Raw genomic sequence first — 21586 nt, forward strand, 5'->3', positions numbered from 1 at the left:
TTGCTCTTGCCATCCCTCTGATATAAGTTAATCTTCGTCTCATCTGTCCACAAGTTGCTCTTTTAAGTACTTTTTGGCAAACTGTAACCTGGCCATCCTATTTTTGCAGTTAACCAGTGGTTTGCATCTTGCAGTGTAGCCGCTGTATTTCTGTTCATGAAATCTTCTGCGGACAACGGTCATTGACAAATCCACACCTGACTCCTGAAGAGTGTTTCTGATCTGTCGGACAGGTGTTTGGGGATTTTTCTTTATTATAGAGAGAATTCTTCTGTCATCAGCTGTGGAGGTTTTCCTTGGCCAGTCAGTCCCTTTGCGATTAGTAAGCTCCCCAGTGCTCCCTTTCTTCTTAAAGATGTTCCAAACAGTTGATTTTAGTAAGCTGAAGATTTGGCTGATGTCTCAAACAGTTTTATTCTTGTTTCTCAGTCTCATAATGGTTTCTTTGACTTTCATTGGCACAACTTTGGTCCTCATGTTGATAAACAACAATAAAAGTTTCCAAAGGCGATGGAAAGACTGGAGGAAGGACTAAGTGCTGAGAGCTGTCTTCTATCTGCATTAAGGGGGCAATTAAACACACCTAAGCAATTACAAACGCCTGTGCAACCATGTATTCCAAACATTATGGTGCCCTGAAATGGGGGTCTATGTATAAACACAGCTGTAGTTTCTACATGGTGAAACCAAAATGTATAAAAATGGCCTTCAATAAAATCTGACAATGTGTACTTTAACCACATGTGATTTTTTCTATTACAAATCTCAAATTGTGAAGCACAGAGGCAAATAAATAAATGATGGGTCTTTGTTCCAAACATTATGGAGAGCACTGTATATTCCTTTCAAACTTGTTTACATTCTCATCACTTACATGCCCGCTTCCATTTTTGTCATTAGGAAACTTTGGAATATTACAATTGGTATCCTCCATCAGCAGCCAAATTGTTGATTTAGATATGGTGCAAATCCTTGTGGCATCCCACTGATCACAGCTCTGTTCAATATACTCTTTGTCTCAATTTGTTAACCAACTTTCACTCCACATTCATATGTTACTCCTAATTCAATGTGCTCTAAGCTCCTTCACCAATCTACTGCATGGAAGTCAACAAAAGTCTTTAGAAAATTAAATACACTCTATCCACTGGTTTTCCCCTTATCAACACTAACAGATACATCTTCAAAGAACTCCAATGGATTAGTCAAATATGATTTCCCATTAAAAGACACAAAGTGCTGCAGTATATCCATGGATCAGGCAGCATCGGTGGGGAACATGGATTACCTTTTCATTATTTGATGCTGACTGCTTAAAAATGTCATTCAATCAGCTATCAGGCAGCATCTCGGTAAGTGAAACAGACTTGAAGTTTCAGGTTAATAACCATTCATCAGAAAAGGGGAAAAGAGAAAGAAAGTTAGTATTAAATTGCAGGGAGGATGTTGAATCTTGTTTACAGTTTATCTCCAGGGCAGCTGTAGCCTCACCCAATAATGATTTTTCCCTTATTCCTAACCCTCCTTTCCCTCACCCTCCCTGCAATATAAAACTAACACCCTCTGTGCAGCGAAGATTCACAAAGATGTTGCCAGAGGGCCTGAGCTCTAAGGGGAGGTTGGGCAGGCTTGGACTTTATTTCTTGGATTGCAGGAGGATGAGGGGTGATCTTACAGAGGTTTATGAGATCCGGAAGGGAATATATAAGGCAAATGCACAGTCTTTTACCCAGAATATGGGAATCAAGAACTAGGGGACAGAGGTTTAAGGTGAGAGGGAAAAGATTTAATAGTAACCCGAGGGCCACTTTTTCCACACAGAAGGTGGTGGGTATGTGGAACAAATTGCTAGAGGTAGTTAAGGCTGGTACAATAACAACATTTAAAAGACATTTGGACCGGCACATGCATTGGGAAGGTTTAGAAGGAAATGGGCCAAACTTGGCAGGTGGGACTACTGCAGATGGGACATCTTGGTTGGTTGGCATAGACAAGTTGCGCCAAAGGACCTGTTTCTGTGCTGTAAGACTCGATGATTCTTTATTTCCCAGTTCTGATGATGGAGCTTCAATCTGAAATGTCAACTCTTTCTCTTTTCACATATGCTACTTGACCTGCTGAGAGTCTCCACATTTCTTATCTTTAGTTCAGATTTACAGCACTCGCAGTATTTTGGTGGACTTTGCTCATTCAAGTCATTATAAATCCTGATACCATTTTGCCAAAGACGATCACAAAGTAGTTTCTTTCGTCATTCTGGTTTTAATCTATGAGATACTGCTGTGCAAACATACAGCTGTATTTGCCTGTGGAACATTAATGACTATTTCTTAAATTGAACCTGGTGTTCTGAGGAGCTACGATGCAAATATACAATACTATGGATGCTCTAAATCTGATTTTTGATTTTAAAATTAATTTTTAAGCCAGAAATATTCAGCAGATCAGCCTGAGAAAAAAGAAGAATGAACATTTCAAGTGCATGCTTCAGTGAAGTATTAACCCTCTAGCTGCTGATGCTGCCTGATCTGCTGATGTTTTTCTGTACAAACAGAAGCATCTTTTTAATAGTGTTTTCTCATCACTTTTCCTTCGCTGCATCATCCCGCCTAGCATTGGGAGGCTCTGGCTGGCAATGCCCTGCAGTAACCCCGGGCTGGGCCAGGGCCAGGGCAGGCGCTGACCTTTAGCCCGTCCTCCGCGACGCTGGCGGTCCCGTGATCACTATGGCTGCCTTCAGTAAAAGTATCCCGCACAACTGCTACGAGATCGGCCACACATGGAGCACCTCCTGCACCAAGTCGACGCTGCAAGTCACCGTGGGGGCCCTGCAGGAGTCCCTGAAAATCTACGCGCCTCTTTACATCGTGAGTAGGGCGGCGGGCGGCGGGCGGCGGGTGGCGGGGAGCCGGGCGCAGGCTGGCGGAGACACCGAGGCCTAGCGGCTGCAACCCCCGGCCCCGGCTGAGTGATGAGGATCCTCTCCCGGCCCGGCCCGGCCCGGCCATGAATTCAGTGCAGCCCGGTCGCCCAGCTGGGCTGTCACAACACCAGCCGAGAGATGTCGGATGCATTGCATTGAAATCAACCAATGTTTATCAACAACAACAACTGCAGAGCCGTATGTTTGTTGACATGGATATCCTTACAAATTGAATTATGGGAGAGTGAACTTTTAATTAGCCCTGTGCAGTCAAGTCATTGTCGGTGAGATGAAATAATCATGCCGCGAATTACATCGCTTATTTTTGTTCTGCAAGAGTTGTACGCTGGTGGTTGAGTGCTAATCCAAAGCTTTGCTGCATGGTTGTTCTGGCATTGGCAGGGTGAAAGAGGGTAGGCGATTGGTTGTGAAATGTTTAATTAAACTGTACTCAAATGCAGAATAGAGAGTAAATTCGGAACAACTGTAGATAATAGAAACATTATAATGTAGTTTGATTGTTGGCCTCCCCCCTCCCCCCCTCCCCCCCTCCCCTTCCCCCCCCCCCTCCCCTTCCCCCCCCCCCTCCCCTTCCCCCCCCCCCCTCCCTTTCCCCCCCCTCCCTTTCCCCCCCCTCCCTTTCCCCCCCTTTCCCCCCCCCTTTCCCCCCCTTTCCCCCCCTTCCCCCCTCCCTTTCTCCCCCCTCCCTTTCTCCCCCCTCCCTTTCTCCCCCCTCCCTTTCTCCCCCCTCCCTTTCTCCCCCCTCCCTTTCTCCCCCCTCCCTTTCTCCCCCCTCCCTTTCTCCCCCCTCCCTTTCCCCCCCCTCCCTTTCCCCCCCCCTCCCTTTCCCCCCCTCCCTTCCCCCCCCCCTCCCTTTCCCCCCCCCTCCCTTTCCCCCCCTCCCTTTCCCTCCCTCCCCCCCCTCCCTTTCCCCCCCTCCCTTTCCCCCCCCTCCCTTTCCCCCCCCTCCCTTTCCCCCCCTCCCTTTCCCCCCCTCCCTTCCCCCCTCCCTTTCTCCCCTCCCTGCTAGGGTTGCCTCTCCTGCATTAGTGCAGCAACCCCGCTCCCCCCTCCCCTCTCACTGCAATCCCCTCCTACCCCTCCCTCCCGCTCTCCTCCCTTCCCTCCTCCACCACCCCTCCCCACCCTCCCCTCTCTCCCTCCCCTCCTCCCTCTCCCACCCCCCAGCTCTCCCCTCCATCCATCCCCTCCTCTCCACCTCCATCTCTCCCCTCCCCCCTCCATCCCTCTCCCACCCCTGTCCCTCCCTCCCCCCTCCCTCCCGGGAGCAACCCGCGGTTTCCGTAGTAACCTGCCTCCCGATCTGGGTGGTTGCCATTGGTGGAGCGGGGGTATAAGAGTCCTGTCCCGTCCCGATGCGGTGGGTAGACGGCTCTCCTACGGTTGCTGAGCTGCTGGACGGCGTGGGGAAGATGCTGAGCCGGCCGGGGAGAGGAGGGGGGACGGGGGAGCCGTGGGCAGGCCCAGCCCCAGGCCCAGGTATCGGCCTCCACCAATGCCCGGCCTCACTGCCGCTGCTGCTGCTGCCGCCTTTTCCCTTGGCCCACCTCAGGCTCATGGTTACCTTGTCACGTCCAGGTCCAGGCGCCGGCTGCTTTGCCCGGCACCAGGCCTGGCTCTCCCGCCCCCAAGAGACAGACGGTCAAGCCCTGCTCGTACCTGAGATCAACGGGCCCCATCTGCGCAGGCATGGACACGTTTTTTTCTGCGCACGCGTGTATGCGGCGGCCATCTTACGTAACTACCAGATCAACGGGACCCCAACTGCACATGCATGGTTTTAAAACTTTTTAAATGTGAATAACTTTAAAAATATAACACTGATTTCAATGAAACTTCCTCCATAGGACCCTGGGATGAGTAAGGTGCGCTTAAAATTGTCGTGCTATCGTGTATCGTTTTGGCTGTAGTTCAGGAGCAAACAAACAAACAAGAGTTTTAGTATATGGATAACACACACTTGTGTCATTTCCACTCTTAACCTGGTGGGAGAGTCTCGGACTAGAGGCCATAGCCTCAGAATAAAAGGACATATCTTTAGAAAGGAGATGAGGAGGGATTTCTTTAGTTGAGAGTGGAGAAGGCTGTGGGTGCCAGGTCAATCGACAGGGGCCACAGTTTAAGAATAAGGGGTAGGCCATTTAGAACGGAGATGAGAAAAACCTTTTCAGTCAGAGAGTTGTAAATCTGTGGAGTTCACTGCCTCAGTGGAAGCCAATTCTCTGAATGCATTCAAGAGAGAACTAGATAGAGCTCTTAAGGATAGCGGAGTCAGGGGGTATGGGGAGAAGGCAGGAACGGGGTACTGATTGAGAATGATCAGCCATGATCACTTTGAATGGTGGTGCTGGCTCGAAGGGCCGAATGGCCTACTCCTGCACCTATTGTCTATTGTCTATTTTTAAGGCGGAGATTGATAGATTCTTGATTAGTACGGGTGCCAGTGGTTATGGGGAAAAGGCAGGAGAATGGGGTTGGGAGGGAAAGATAGATCAGTCATGATTGAATAGCGGAGTAAACTTGATAGGCCAAATGGCCTCATTCTGCTCCAGTAACTCATGAACTTATGAACACTGTAAGATGATGAAATATTAGTAATAGTCATAAAGTCATAGAGTGATACAGTGTGGAAACAGGCCCTTCAGCCCAACATGCCCACACCGGCCAACATGTCCCAGCTACACTAGTCCCACCTGCCTGCTCTTGGTCCATATTCCTCCAAACCTATCCTATCCATGTACCTGTCTAACTGTTTCTTAAATGTTTGGATAGTCCCAGCCTCAACTACCTCCTCTGGCAACTCTTTATATATACCCACCACCCTTTGCATGAAAAAGTTACCCTTCAGTTTCCTATTAAATCTTTTACCCTTCATATTGAAACTATGTCCTCTTGTCCTCAATTTCCCTTCTCTGAGCAGGAGATTCTGTGCATCGGCCTAATCTATTCCTCTCATGATTTTATACACCTCTATAAGATCACCCCTCATCCTCCTGCGTTCCAAGGAATAGAGACCCAGCCTACTCAACCTCTCCCCATAGCTCAGACCTTCTAGTCCTGGCAACATCCTCATAATGCATTTAATGGCACTAAATGTTGGTTTTAGTTTTATGTATATTTCGACAATTAAACAGATTTGTATTTTAGTTCCTTTTCCTATGTTGTATGTTTCTAATCTAACTCATTTGTGTGAATAGTGTTGCAGTGTTTATTGTCGATCTTGAGAAGGTGATGACCATGAAGTGAGCGTAAATACTGTTTGTGTTCCTTACGATTTTGTCCCAGCAACAATAGAATTGCGTAACTTGTGGAATTGTGATTTATACAGCTGTGATATATACTTCTCATACGTTGGAAGGAGTGCATCTTCAGGATAAAGAATTAAATGCTGATGACAAAATATCTGTTGTCTGTCCTAACTAGTCTCTCAGTTCCTGCCGCTGAAAAACATCCCCACAGCATGATGCGGCCACCACCATGCGTCACCGTAGGTATGGTATTGGCCAGGTGATGAGACATGACGCTTGGCATTCAGGCCAAAGAGTTCAATCTTGGTTTCATCAGACCAGAGAATCTTGTTTCTCATGGTCTGAGAGCTCTTTAGGTGCCTTTTGGCAAACTCCAAGCGGGCTGTCATGTGCCTTTTACTGAGGAGTGGCTTCCGTCTGGCCACTCTACCATAAAGGCCTGATTGGTGGAGTGCTGCAGATATAGTTCTCCCATATTCACAGAGGAACTCTGGAGCTCTGTCAGAGTGACCATTGGGTTCTTGGTCACCTCCCTGACCAAAGCCCTTCTCCCCCGATTGCTTAGTTTGGCCGGGCGGTCAGCTCTATGAAGAGTCCTGGTGGTTCCAAAGTTCTTCCATTTAAGAATGACGGAGGCCACTGTGTTCTTCAGGACCAGCAATGCTGCAGAAATTGTTTTATACCCTTCCCCAGATCTGTGTCTCGACACAATCCCGTCTCGAAGGTCTACGGACGATTCCTTCGTCTTCATGGCTTGGTTTTTGCTCTAACTTGCACTGTCAACTGTGGGATCTTATGTAGACGGGTGTGTGCCTTTCCAAATCATGTCCAATCAATTTAATTCACCACTGGTGGACTCCAGTCAAGTTGTAGAAACATCTCAAGGATAATCAATGGAAACAGGATGAACCTAAGCTCAATTTTGAATGCCATAGCAAAGGATCTGAATACTTATATAAATGTGATATTTCAGTTATTTCTTTTTAATTACTTGACAAAAATTTCTAAACACGTGTTTTTGCTTTTTTATTATGGGGTATTGTGTGTAGATTGATGATAAAAAAAAAGAATTGAATCCATTTTAAAATAAGGCGGCAATGTAACAAAATGTGGAAAAAGTGAAGGGGTCTGAATACTTTCTGAATGCACTGTAAAAACAGGAAAATAGCACCTTATATTCCGCTTGGATAGCCGACTGCTCAATGGCATGAATGTACCACGCTCTTATTTACCTAGCTTTCCTCTCCTGCTGCGCACACCTTTCTTTCCAAACCCCCCTCTCCCCCTTTAGTTCCTTTCACCTCGTCCATGCACTCATCACTCACCTCTCCCTGCTCTGGGTTCCGTATATCTCTTCCCTCCAATCCACCCATCATCTCTTTCTCTGGTTCTACATTTCACTTCTTCCTTTCTTATCAGATTCCTCCATTTACACCTTTTGATTTTTCCACATTGCCTTGGTTTTTATCTCCACCCTTTTTTTTCCCCCTGTCACACTCATCTGCCAATCAACCCCTTCTTATCTGATCCATCCAGCACTTCCCCACCCATAGAACAGTCCAGCACAGGAATGAGCCTGTTGGCCCAAAATATTTGTGCCGAACATGATGTCCAGTTAAACTGATCTCATTTGCCTGCACTGGATCCATATTCCTCTCTTCCCTGCACATCCATGTGTCTATCTAACTCCGAGGAAGCCTTTGAGTTCCTTCAGCATTTAAAAAAAAATCTGTTTGAGCTGTACTCATTCAGGCAGGGCAGCACCGTGGCACAGCAGTAGGGTTTCTGCCTTACAGTGTCAGAGACCCGGGTTCGATACTGACTACGGGTGCTGTCTGTATGGAGTTTGTACGGTCTCCTTGTGACCGCATGGGTTTTCACTGGGTGCTCTGGTTTCCTCCCACATTCCAAAGATGTGCAGGCTTGTATGTTAATTGGCTTCTGTAAATTGTTCCTAGTGTGTAGAATAGAACTGGTGTATGAGTGATGACTGGTTGGCACAGGACTCAGTGGGCCAAAGGGCCTTTTTCCACATTGTATCTCTAAACTGAACTCAAGTAGACGTTATCTCATCACATTTCTAATTTCTGCCTTATAGATGGTAGAATGACCTTGGCTTGTCAGGAGTTAATTCACTTGCTGGATAATACTCGGCTACTTATTTGCTCTTGTTGCCACAGTATTTGTTTGACTAGTCCATTGCGTTTCTGGTCCATGGTGACTCGTAAGTATTGTTGATGAGGTACTCAATGACGGTGATGGCATTGATCGCCATGCGTGATTAGTTAATCACTTGTTGGAGGTGATCATAGTTGGAGGTGACTCTGTCTGAAGAAGGGTCTTAATCCGAAACATCACATATCCCTTCTATCCAAAGATGCTGCCTGTCCCGCTGTTACTGCAGTAGTTTGTGTCTATCATCAGTGTAAACCAGCATCTGTAGTTCCTTCCTACACATTTTAATCATCCATCCTGCTGCTACTCTGACCTTTGTTTTGGCCTCCCATACTGTTCCAGCCAAACCCAATGTTAGCTGGAGGAACAGTAACCAAATAACCATATAACAACTACAGCACGGAAACAGGCCCGTTCGGCCCTACCAGTCCACGCCGACCACTCTCTCTGACCTAGTCTCATCTACCTGCTCTCAGACCATAACCCTCTAATCCCCTCTTATCCATATACCTATCCAATTTACTCTTAAATAATAAAATCGAGCCTGCCTCCACCACTTCCACCGGAAGCCCATTCCATACAGCCACCACCCTCTGAGTAAAGAAGTTACCCCTCATGTTACCCCTAAACTTTTGTCCCTCAATTCTGAAGCTATGTCCCCTTGTTGGAATCTTCCCCACTCTCAAAGGGAAAAGCCTACCCAAGTCAACTCTGTCCGTCCCTCTTAAATTTTTTAAAACCTCTATCGTCCCCCCTCAACCTTCTACGCTCCAAAGAATAAAGACCCAACCTGTTCAACCTCTCTCTGTAGCTTAAGTGCTGAAACCCAGGCAACATTCTAGTAAATCTCCTCTGCACCCTCTCCATTTTGACGACATCCTTCCTATAATTTGGCGACCAGAACTGCACACCATACTCCAGATTCGGCCTCACCAATGCCCTGTACAATTTTAACATTACATCCCAACTTCTATATTCGATGCTCTGATTTATAAAGGCAAGCATACCAAACGCCTTCTTCACCACCCTATCCACATGAGATTCCACCTTCAGGGAACAATGCACAGTTATTCCCAGATCCCTCTGTTCCACTGCATTCCTCAATTCCCTACCATTTACCCTGTACGTCCTATTTTGATTTGTCCTACCAAAATGCAGCACCTCACACTTATCAGCATTAAACTCCATCTGCCATCTTTCAGCCCACCCTTCCAAAAGGCCCAAGTCTCTCTGTAGACTTTGAAACTCTACTTCATTATTAACCACACCACCTATCTTAGTATCATCTGCATATTTACTAATCCAATTTGCCACACCATCATCCAGATCATTAATGTAAATGACAAACAACAGTGGACCCAACACAGATCCTTGGGGTACTCCACTAGACACTGGCCTCCAACCTGACATACAATTGTCAACCATTACCCTCTGATATCTCCCATTCAGCCATTGTTGAATCCATCTTGCAACCTCACTATTACTATCCAACGATTTAACCTTCTTAATCAACCTTCCATGTGGAACCTTGTCAAATGCCTTACTGAAGTCCATATAGACAACATCCACAGCCTTGCCCCTATCAATTTCCCTGGTAACCTCTTAAAAAATTCAAGAAGATTAGTCAAACATGACCTTCCAGGCACAAATCCATGTTGACTGTTTCTAATCAGGCCTTGTTTATCCAAATAATTATATATATTGTCCCTAAGTATCTTTTCCATTAATTTTCCCACCACAGACGTCAAACTAACAGGTCTATAATTGCTAGGTTTACTTTTAGAACCTTTTTTAAACAAAGGCACAACATGCGCAATGCGCCAATCTTCCGGCACCATCCCCGTTTCTAATGACGTTTGAAATATTTCCGTCATAGCCCCTGCTATTTCTGCACTAACTTCCCTCAATGTCCTAGGGAATATCCTTTCAGGACCTGGAGACTTATTCACTTTTATATTTTTCAAAAGTGTCCGTACCTCCTCTTCTTTAATCCTCATAATTTCCATCACTACTCTACTTGTTTCGCTTACCTCACATAATTCAATATCCTTCTCCTCGGTGAATACCGAAGAAAAGAAATTGTTTAATATCTCCCCCATTTCTTCCGGCTCAGCACATAGCTGTCCACTCTGACTCTCTAATGGACCAATTTTACCTCATCTCCTATCGAGACCTAATGCAGTCTTAGTTTAGTTTAGTTTATTGTCACATGTACCGAGGTACAGTGAAAAGCTTTTTGTTGCGTGCTAACCATTCAGCAGAAAGACAATACATGATTACAATCAATCTATTTACAGTGTATAGATGATAGGGGAATAGCGTTTAGTGCAAGGTTAAGCCAACAAAGCGGTCAAGGATAGTCCGAGGGACATCAGAGGTAGATAGAGGTTCAGCACTGCTCTCTGGTTGTGGTAGGATGATCCTTCGGGACTCTATACTGTATTCACCAATATCTGTTAGCCAGCCAAATTATGTAGGTATCTAAAATATTTCACTTCTGTCACTTATTATATGATCCACAGCAATACCCTTCAGTCCGCTGTTTGCAGATGAGCCCAACTAAAACGATCTCAGAAGAGAAATAGCATCATGAGTTATATACAAAATGTTGAAGTAACTCAGCAGGTCAGGCAGCATCTCTGGAGAAAAAGGATGGGTGACGTTTCGGGTTGGAACCCTTCTCCGTTCAGTCTGAAAAAGGGTCCTGATCCGAAACGTCACCCATTCTTTTTCTCCAGAGATGCTGCCTGACCTGCTGTTACTCCAGAACTTTGTGTCCATCTTTGATATAAACCTGCATCTGCAGTTCTATTATTCTCTCCCTTATTGCAGTGATCCTTGCCAATATTACCCCCATGAAAGAGAGACCTTCCCTTTGGGCAAGCAGAGCAATACTGAGTCAATTAACTATTGATTGATTATGATTAGCTAACAGAAGAAGCAGGAAAATTCCAGTGATTCTTCATGACCTTTAGTGTGTTTCATAGCTGCCTTTTTAACAACAAAAAAATCAATATCACAAGTTGAGTATGTGTTTAAATTTGGCTGAGTTCAGATTCAAACATTTGAAATGTTTGCATGTGTGTTAAAGAATGGGCTCAGCTGTAATAACACTTCAATTTTCATAAGCTGGGCCCATGCGACAATTAAAAATATAGCGGAATCTTGATTTCCCCCAAATTAATTGGTTGTACCGTTCCAATTGCCCTACCATAATGGTTGTTTTGTTTCCCCCAACATTTGTCATATTTTAAATCTTCATTTTTGATTAAAACCTCCCCTGTGGTTACGACAGCTTATTTCTATCGTTTTCAAACCTGCTATTCGTGAACCACCTACAAACAATCTGCCTATTTATCTAACTCCTTCCTTCTCTGCAACGGGATTTCAAATTTGGCTAATTGGCTTATTTGCCAATTCATCAAGTAGTTCTGCTATAATGAGTGTTTCCATAATGCAAATTAGATATAGCACGGTTGATGAATTGGGGAATGCAATTTGTATTAGTTACAATGCAATTTCGTTTGGGAACTGGAGAGCCACTTAAGTTACTTTGGAAATTGGCAAGTAGAGAAAAGCTGTCTTGGGGGTGGGGGGGGTAATCATTGTTGGAAGAAAAGCCTCATTACACATAACCCCTAGTAATCAGACACCATTGTTTCTCAAGAATACAGCTGCTAGTTTCACCATGGGAGGCCATTGAATTGACAAACAATTAGTCCTATTGACCCTTGTACAATGATCACTCTATTAAACAATGTAACATAAAGCCCTTAGTATTTTTAGCTTGCAGTAATAAAAAAAAATCTGTAGTCATTAAAAATACCTTTAACTTTTGAAAACAATGCAGGAAAGATAACTTTCTTATGGTCAGAGATGTCCTCATTCTTCAGGAAACGGGGCTTCCCCTCTTCCATTATAGATGAGGCTCTCACTAGGGTCTCTTCTACATCCCGCAGCTCCGCTCTTGCTCCCCCTCCACCCACTCGCAACAAGGACAGAATCCCCCTCGTTCTCACCTTCCATCCCACCAGCCAGCAGATCCAACAAATCATCCGCCAAAATTTCCGTCACTTACAACGGGACCCCACCACTGGCCATATCTTCCCATCCCCTCCCCTCTCTGCGTTCCGCAGAGACCGTTCCCTCCATAACTCCCTGGTCCACTCGTCCCTTCCTACCCAAACCACCCCATCCCCGGGCACTTTCCCCAGCAACCGCACGAGATGCAACACCTGTCCCTTTACCTCCCCCCTCAACTCCATCCAAGGACCCAAACAGTCTTTCCAGGTGAGACAAAGGTTCACCTGCACCTCCTCCAACCTCATCTATTGCATCCGCTGCTCTAGATGTCAACTTATTTACATCGGCGAAACCAAGCACAGGCTCGGCGATCGCTTCGCATTGACCAAACTGATCACCCGGTGGCCGAGCACTTCAACTCCCCCTCCCATTTCCAGTCTGACCTTTCTGTCATGGGCCTCCTCCAGTGCCATAGTGAGGCCCACCGGAAATTGGAGGAACAGCACCTCATATTTCGCCTGGGCAGCTTGCAGCCCAGTGGTATGAACATCGACTTCTCCAACTTTAGATAGTTCCTCTGTCCCTCTCTTCCCCTCCTCCTTCCCAGATCTCCCTCTATCTTCCTGTCTCCACCTATATCCTTCCTTTGTCCCGCCCCCCTGACATCAGTCTGAAGAAGGGTCTCGACCCGAAACGTCACCCATTCCTTCTCTCCCGAGATGCTGCCTGACAATAGACAATAGACAATAGCATTTTGTGAATAAATACCTTCGATTTGTACCAGCATCTGCAGTTATTTTCTTGTACTACTTTCTTATGGTCAGTCTTAAACACGAGCCCCTAAGCCCCCCATTTCCATTGACATCATTGTTTTTATAACAGTATTTTCCATAACGCAAGGTTTCTCAGGTATTCTTAGACTATCGTGTTATAGCAGAACTACTTGTACGCCCTCAACAATGCTGAGAAAGCAGATTACTGGATTATGCTTCTTGTCTTATTATCTGCAAATTGATGTTGCATTATCCTGCAGTGCCAACACATCAAATGTTCTCGACACTTCTCATCATGTAATGATTTTTGTGATCTTGCAAAAGTTCTTAATTTTACTTCCAATTTTAACCTGCAACAGGTTACCAAGATAGCAAGCTTCCTGTATAATCTTTTGAATTATTCCGGCCATTTGATGTTCAGACTGGAAAAATTCCTTTCCTGTAACAAATCTATCCTCCAAGAAGATATACTATCAAAATGAACGAGACAAGTAAAATCACAATGAACCTGCCAAGCATATGTACTAGAAGGAACTGCAGATGCTGGTTTACACTGAATATAGACACAAAATGCTGGAGTAACTCAGCAGGTCCATGTATGTACTATCTAGGGAGATAGACTATAGACTGACGTCTATTACAAACCCACTGATTTCCACAGCTATCTAGACTACACTTCTTCCCATCCTGCATAGACTCTATCCCCTACTCCCAATTCCTCCCTCTCCACCGCATATGTGCTCAAGATGAGGTGTTCCGTACCAGGGCATCCGAGATGTCTGCATTAGAAACATAGAAAACATAGAAACATTAAAAAATAGGTGCAGGAATAGGCCATTTGGCCCTTCGAACCAGCACCGCCATTCAATATGATCATGGCTGATCATCTAAAATCAGTACCCCATTCTTCAGGGAATGGGGGTTCCCTGGTTCTGCAATAGATGAGGCCCTCACACATATCTCCTGGGTATCCCTTAGCTCCGCTCTTGCTCCCCCTCACCCCAGTCGCAACAGGGACAGAGTCCCCCTAGTCCTCATTTTTCACCGCATCTGCCGTCGCATCATCCTCCAATATTTTCGGCACCTCTAACGAGATCCCAACACTAGTCACATCTTCCCATCTCCACCCCTTTCCACTTTCCGCAGACACCATTCCCTCCACAACTCCCTAGTCAACTCATCCTTTCCCACACAAACTACTCCCTCCCCAGGTACTTACCCCTGCAACCACAGGAGATGCAACACCTGCCCCTAAACCTCCTCCCTTGACTCCATTTAGGGACTAATTCACTAGATTGATCCCTGGGATGGCGGGACTTTCATATGAAGAAAGACTGGGTAGACTAGGCTTGTACTCGCTGGAATTTAGAAGACTGAGGGGGGATCTTATAGAAACATATAAAATTCTTAAGGGGTTGGAGAGGCTAGATGCGGGAAGATTGTTCCCGATGTTGGGGGAGTCCAGAACCAGGGGTCACAGCTTAAGGATAAGGGGGAAGTCTTTTAGGACCGAAATGAGAAAACATTTCTTCACACAGAGAGTGGTGAGTCTGTGGAATTCTCTGCCACAGAAGGTAGTTGAGGCCAGTTCATTGGCTATATTTAAGAGGGAGTTAGATGTGGCCCTTTTTGCTAAAGGGATCAGGGGGTATGGAGAGAAGGCAGGTACAGGTTACTGAGCTGGATGATCAGCCATGATCATATTGAATGGCGGTGCAGGCTCGAAGGGCCGAATGGCCTACTCCTGCACCTATTTTCTATGTTTCTATGTTTCTATGACCCCGACAGTCCTTTTGGGTGAGGCAGAGGTTCACTTGCACATCTTCCAACCTCATCTACTGTATCCGGTGTGGACTCCTGTTTATCGGTGAGACCAAGCACAGGCTGGGCGACCATTTAGGTTTGTTAATAAAAATACTTGCATGCTACTTACATGGCCAAGGCATGGAGGAAGTGTAGGAAAATAACTGCAGATGCTGGTACAAATCGAAGGTATTTATTCTCAAAATGCTGAAGTAACTCAGCAGGTCAGGCAGCATCTCAGGAGAGAAGGAATGGGTGACGTTTTGGGTCGAGACCGTTCTTCACTCTGAAGAAGGGTCTCGACTCGAAACGTCACCCATTCCTTCTCTCCTGAGATGCTGTCTGACCTGCTGAGTTACTCCAGCATTTTGTGAATAAAGGCATGGAGGAACATATTCAACGCAGAATGGGTGACGTTTCGGGTCGAGGCCCAGGTCTGAGGAAGGGTCTCGACCCGAAACGTCATCCATGCCTTCTCTCCCGAGATGCTGCCTGTCCCGCTGAGTTACTCCAGCATTTTGCGTTTATCTTCGGTTTAAACCAGCACCTGTAGTTCCTTCCTACGCTTCAACACAGCATGGTACCTTTTTGCTGTTGAATTAACTGTTGTACTTCAGTATTTCTGAAGTGAACAATAAACTTAATAACCACATTCTGGTATAACCACACCTGAATTCAATTTCTCCGAGGACTGCAATATTTACTTGTCAGTGTATATGGAGCAAAGTAAAGCATAATAAAGGCATATTTACTATCTGTTTGAAGCTTGAACTCTGTCCATAAATCTATTTCACTACAAGAAAATATTTTAGACATTTTGTCAGTATTTAGAATTTTTAGACAGACTTAGTTTATAACTAGACCAAGTGGACCCGTTGGGCCCAAACCTCTCCTGCATTGGTACAGCACCCTCCCCTCCCCCCCTCCTCCCCATCCCCCATCCCCCCTCCTCCCCATCCCCCCTCCCCCCCCAGTTTAGAATTGGAGCGACTAAAATTAGCTTTGATGATTACTGCACAAACACCTCCTTTTGGTGTCCCGAGCTGAAAAGTCACCTATCCATCTTTTCTCGAGATGCTGTCTGACCTGTTGAGTTACTTATTTGATAATGACACAGATGATCATTCCATTTCTTAATAAAACACAAAGAGCTGGAGTAACTCAGCAGGTCAGTCATCGAAACACTTCTTCAGACTGATCACAGAAACTGGAAGGAGGAGGGGGCGGGACAAAGCCTGGCAAATAATAGGTAGGGTGGGGTCTGATTGGCAGATGGGTGCAGTAAGTGACAAAGGCTGGAGATGAATAGGAGAGCAAACCGCATGTCAAATCAGTAGAGAAGAGCAGTCTGTCTCCCAACTTCATCCTTTAATTATACCCAGCTCATTCCATTTGGTTGTCATTCTCCCCCTTTCCTCGCTCTGCCTATCACCTATTGGCTACTATCTTACCCCTTCCTTTATCCTTGCTCTCTTCCCTCTCAATTAGTCTGCAGAAGAGTCCTGACCTGAAACGTTGCCTATCCATTCCTTCCACAGATGCTGCCTGACTCGCTGAGTTACTCTTCCAGCACTTTGGGTTTTACTCAAGATTCTAGCATCTGCTGTTCCTTATGTCTCATTCCATTACTTTGCTGTGAGTTAAGTTGGATGAGGACATAACCAACCAAACTGGATTTATTTTGCTTTTTTTTGGCAAGATCTTTGGAGCTTATTTTCTACTACTTTGTGTAGATATCAGCATTGTCAGCGAACAGCTGTGCCGACAGGGATGGTGTACCACGTGTTCAGCTCTGCATCAAGCTTATTGTTGGAGCACATAATATTTGCTTATCCCAAAGGCTCCATAGGTCTTGATGTTACATGGAGTGAATCAGTTTGACTGAGGACTGACTTGGGTAGAGGTCGGAATGAGACTGGGATATATTGTCTATTAGAATGTCGAGCACTTGGTGTAAGCACTTCAGATTTGCCTTTTGAACTTTTGCTTGGTTTCTCCATCATGAGTATGGATATGTTCATGGAGCCATCTGCTCATGTTGTTTATCAGTTGAAAGGATTAAAACATTAAGTTGCCAGCTGGGCCACCAAATGTGAAAGATTCTAAACAACTTTTGAAAAAAGATTATTGAGATCTAATTTTTGAAAAAACCCCCTTCTATTCATTGGCTGCTTGTCACCTTGGTGACTGCAAATTGTTTGTTACATTTGCCTCCAAAAGGGGGTGGATCTAAATCATGAAATATGTAAATAATTACTTTGAATGGGTTTTAAGCCATGGCAACTTTTATCAACTTGCAGGTTTTGGCTCTATTGGTAAAATGAAGTTTAGATTAGTTTATTGTCACGTGAATTGTCACAGTTTATTGGTACAGTGAAAAGCTTTAGCTGGCATGCAGCATTTGTCCAGACAAACCTCAGCTGATTTAGGAAAGAACAATTGTAGAGAAGACGTACTTTAAATTTGCAAGAAATTTCACCAGACTTGCAAATAAGCTGACAAAACTAAGTTACTGCTTTCATCAAACAATATCAAGTAATTATTGCTCAGATCTCAAGTACAGCTGGTTAAGTAATTTGCTGTTGAATGTAATGTGCTTTCTATAGCCTTGCGTGTGGCTATGACTGGAAGTGCATAGACTATTCCTTGAGCAATGTTTTCCAACTGTAACTCATTACAAATATAGATTATATAACATGCTTAATTTATTAAAATTCTGCAGAATTATAATTCGCGCTCTCCATTATCTTGGATTAGAGCTTTGTCAAATTTTTTAAGATTTTCAAAAATTAAGCTTTATTTGCAATAAAAATAGATACAGAACAGAAACCACGTAAAAACTCTTCATACATTGTTAGTGTCTATCCATCCAATAGTCCCATACTCAGTAGTGTTCACATCACAAAACACCCACTCGTGTGGCACTCTGGGGTGATATCCCTTTCCTTTGTTTAAAGAGTGACCCCACTGGACTCAGCCTCTCAATGTCCAGCCACGGAAGAACCCTAGACTGTGGGCCAGCGCCACAGAACCTTTGCATTGGGCGCACTGACCTACAGTGTGCTCCACAGCACGTGCTCCTGCAATCTGGAATGGGCCAGCCGGCAACATTCCCTTATCGCCATCTCACTCTGCTGGGAGATGAACACGTTTTGGGCAAACCAAAGAGTGTTATCACCAAATTGATGGTCTTCCAGCAGCACTCGATGTCCGTCTCCAAGTTTGTACCTGGGAACAACCAGTAAATTCGAGAATCCCCTGTTATGAGAAAACAGGAAATTATAGACCAGTTAGTCTGACATCAGTGGTGGGGAAGATGCCGGAGTCAATTATAAAAGACGAAATTGCGGAGCATTTGGATAGCTGTAACAGGATCGTTCCGAGTCAGCATGGATTTACGAAGGGGAAATCATGCTTGACTAATCTTCTGGAATTTTTTGAGGATGTAACTGGGAAAATGGACAGGGGAGAGCCGGTGGATGTAGTGTACCTTGACTTTCAGAAAGCCTTCGACATGGTCCCACATAGGAGATTAGTGGGCAAAATTAGAGCACATGGTATTGGGGGTAGGGTACTGATGAATAGAAAATTGGTTGGCAGACAGAAAGCAAAGAGTAGGGATAAATGGTCCCTTTCAGAATGGCAGGCAGTGACTAGTGGGGTACCGCAAGGCTCGGTGCTGGGACCGCAGCTGTTTACAATATACATTAATGACTTGGATGAAGGGATTAAAAGTAACATTAGCAAATTTGCAGATGTCACAAAGCTGGGTGGCAGTGTGAACTGTGAGGAAGATGCTATGAGGTTGCAGGGTGACATGGACAGGTTGTGTGAGTGGGCGGATGCATGGCAGATGCAGTTTAATGTGGATGTGTGAGGTTATCCACTTTGGTGGTAAGAATAGGAAGGCAGATTATTATCTGAATGGTGTCAAGTTAGGAAAAGGGGAAGTACAATGAGATCTGGGTGTCCTAGTGCATCAGTCACTGAAAGGAAGCATGCAGGTACAGCAGGCAGTGAAGAAAGCCAATGGAATGTTGGCCTTCATAACACGAGGAGTTGAGTATAGGAGCAAAGAGGTCCTTCTGCAGTTGTACAGGGCCCTAGTGAGACTGCACCTAGAGTACTGTGTGCAGTTTTGGTCTCCAAATTTGAGGAAGGATATTCTTGCTATTGAGGGCGTGCAGCGTAGGTTTACTAGGTTAATTCCTGGAATGGCGGGACTGTCGTATATTGAAAGACGGGAGCGACTAGGCTTGTATACACTGGAATTTAGAAGGATGGGAGGGGATCTTATTGAAACATACAAGATTATTAAGGGGTTGGACAGGTTAGAGGCAGGAATCATGTTCCCAATGTTGGGGGAGTCCAGAACCACGGGCCACAGTTTAAGAATAAGGGGTAGGCCATTTAGAACGGAGATGAGGAAAACCTTTTTCAGTCAGAGAGTTGTAAATCTGTGGAATTCTCTGCCTCAAAAGGCAGTGGAGACCAATTCTCTGAATGCTTTGAAGAGAGAGCTAGATAGAGCTCTCAAGGATAGCGTCAGGGGGTATGGGGAGAAAGCAGGAACGGGGTACTGATTGAGAATGATCAGCCATGATCACATTGAATGGTGGTGCTGGCTCGAAGGGCCGAATGGCCTACTCCTGCACCTATTGTCTATTGTCTATTATGCAGCTGCAAGGATTTGCCTAATTGCCATGATAACATATTTTTGAGATCTATTGTCAAATCATAATTTGGCTCTTCATCTTTTGTTTATAGTTTGTATATGCATCCTTTACTTTATGGTGACTGCCCATAATTGAGTTGAACCCGAGAGTGCCACTTACATACATGTTACATTTATGAACCTTATTTTGTTAGTTTTATAGGTGAAAATGTGCAAAATGGAAATGCTTTCTTTAATTCTGAAATTAGCAGTAATAAACAGGGTGTTAAAATATATATTTAAAAGCTTAGGTGACATCAATGGTGAAACTTAGCCTTAATTTAACGCTTAAAAGATAATTCCATGTTTGTCTTAGATTGCAGCAATCCTACGAAGGCGGAAGTTAGACTACTACATTCACAAACTGCTCCCTGAGATCCTCCAATCGACCTCCTTCCTTACCGCAAATGGTGGCCTCTATATTATGTTTTTCTGTATCCTCAGGTGAGAGGTTTACTAATCTAAGGATAAAATTAATTTTGTGAGATCTGTCAAATTTTTCACATGCTTCTTGGCACTTTCAAGTGTCCATTCATTTTACAGACAATTTCTGCAATACAACTGAACATTTGGCAGCTGGAGCTAAATTATAGCAGTTAATCCTGTCAGAAATTTGATGAATGGAATTATATGATTGTTTCATTATGCTGAGTGCTATTTAGTTGACACAGCCGTTATTCCCCTACAGCTCATCCCGGAGTTCCACAGTTTAAGCTCAGCGTTTACATTTTTAATTGGATTTAAGTGATACACTACCCTGATTGGGAAACCATTGCTCATTCCAATTCCTGAAATTCCCCACCACCAAGCCTTGTGGGTATGCCAATACCAGGAGAACTGTGGTAGTTCAAGGAATTAGCTTGCTCCCACCTTTCCAAGAGCAGATAGGTAGACCAGTCTTTCTAGAAGCATTTGAAACCTCCATATGATTATGTTTTCTTAAAATCGAAGAGCTTGGTGCATGTTGGAATATAAGTAAAAGTGTTTATTGTACGGAGATAAAACACTGAGAAACCTCTATCCAATTGTTTGAAAATTCCTGTAATTTGGCATCGAGCCCAATTTTGAAACTCATTTTAAAAATTGGTGGATAATTTTGCTGTAATGTCTCTTTAAAAACAAAATTGAATTAAAAGTGTGTTTGGGTATTAATAGGTGTAGTAACATATAGACTTTTAGTCAGAGGGCAGGCCCAAAGGAGGGCAATCAAAGAACTTGCAAATGCCGCCGAACGGAGCAGTCACTGGCTGTGGCTGAAAAAAAGAGATGCTGTCTGGGCTACCACGTGACCATCAGACACATAAGATGGTCTTATGTCTTATGTCTTATGTCTTATAAGATGGTCTTATGTCTCATCACACACACAGCTAACCATAAGACACACACCCAGGTCTGATCACCCTGCGGTGGGCCTGCCTCGACTGAGGGTGTCTTGTGATAAAAGGCCGAAACACCCAGTGACGTTGAGGTACACAACTGAAGATATGTCTGAATGGTAGCAACATCACCTAGTGGTCACCCCCAAGAACAACACCAGTCAATTGTAGTGCAAACCTTAGGGATTGTAACATCTAGTCCTACTAATCAATCTGGAAAATCTGCACCACCAAAATCCTGAGGATGTTGGATTATCAGTGTTTTACCATACTTTTCTGCACTTACGGCAATTATTCCTGCCTGAGCCAGATACCATTTGCTATGGAATTGAGGTGAGGTGGTATCAGGATTTGTCATTAAGTTTTTTAATAATCTTTGATAGACACAAAATGCTGGAATAACTGCGGGACAGCGGGACAGGCAGCATCTCTGGAGAGAAGGAATGGGTGACCTTTTGGGTCTAGACCCTTCTTCAGACTAGAGTCACGGGAAAGGGAAATGAGATATATGGATGGTGATGTAGAGAGAT

At 44.6% G+C, this 21586-nt stretch overlaps 1 protein-coding gene across 2 annotated transcripts in view; it reads left to right on the plus strand.

Annotated features, from left to right (window-relative positions):
- The first annotated feature begins 2657 nt into the window (after nt 1-2657).
- Nucleotides 2658-21586, plus strand: part of tmem135 (transmembrane protein 135) — a 302235-nt gene continuing 283306 nt past the window's right edge. Inside the window, exons 1-2 of one of the 2 annotated variants that reach the window (XM_078402681.1) lie at nt 2658-2867; nt 20004-20124. In XM_078402681.1, the coding sequence (XP_078258807.1) occupies nt 2780-2867; nt 20004-20124 (209 nt within the window). In that variant the 5' untranslated portion in view covers nt 2658-2779. Of the gene's footprint in view, nt 2868-19996; nt 20125-21586 lie in introns of both variants that reach the window. The other variant, XM_078402680.1, reaches the window with a different exon arrangement.

The sequence above is a fragment of the Rhinoraja longicauda genome, chromosome 7 (assembly GCF_053455715.1).
Source record: "Rhinoraja longicauda isolate Sanriku21f chromosome 7, sRhiLon1.1, whole genome shotgun sequence".
Taxonomy (NCBI): Eukaryota; Metazoa; Chordata; class Chondrichthyes; order Rajiformes; family Arhynchobatidae; genus Rhinoraja; species Rhinoraja longicauda.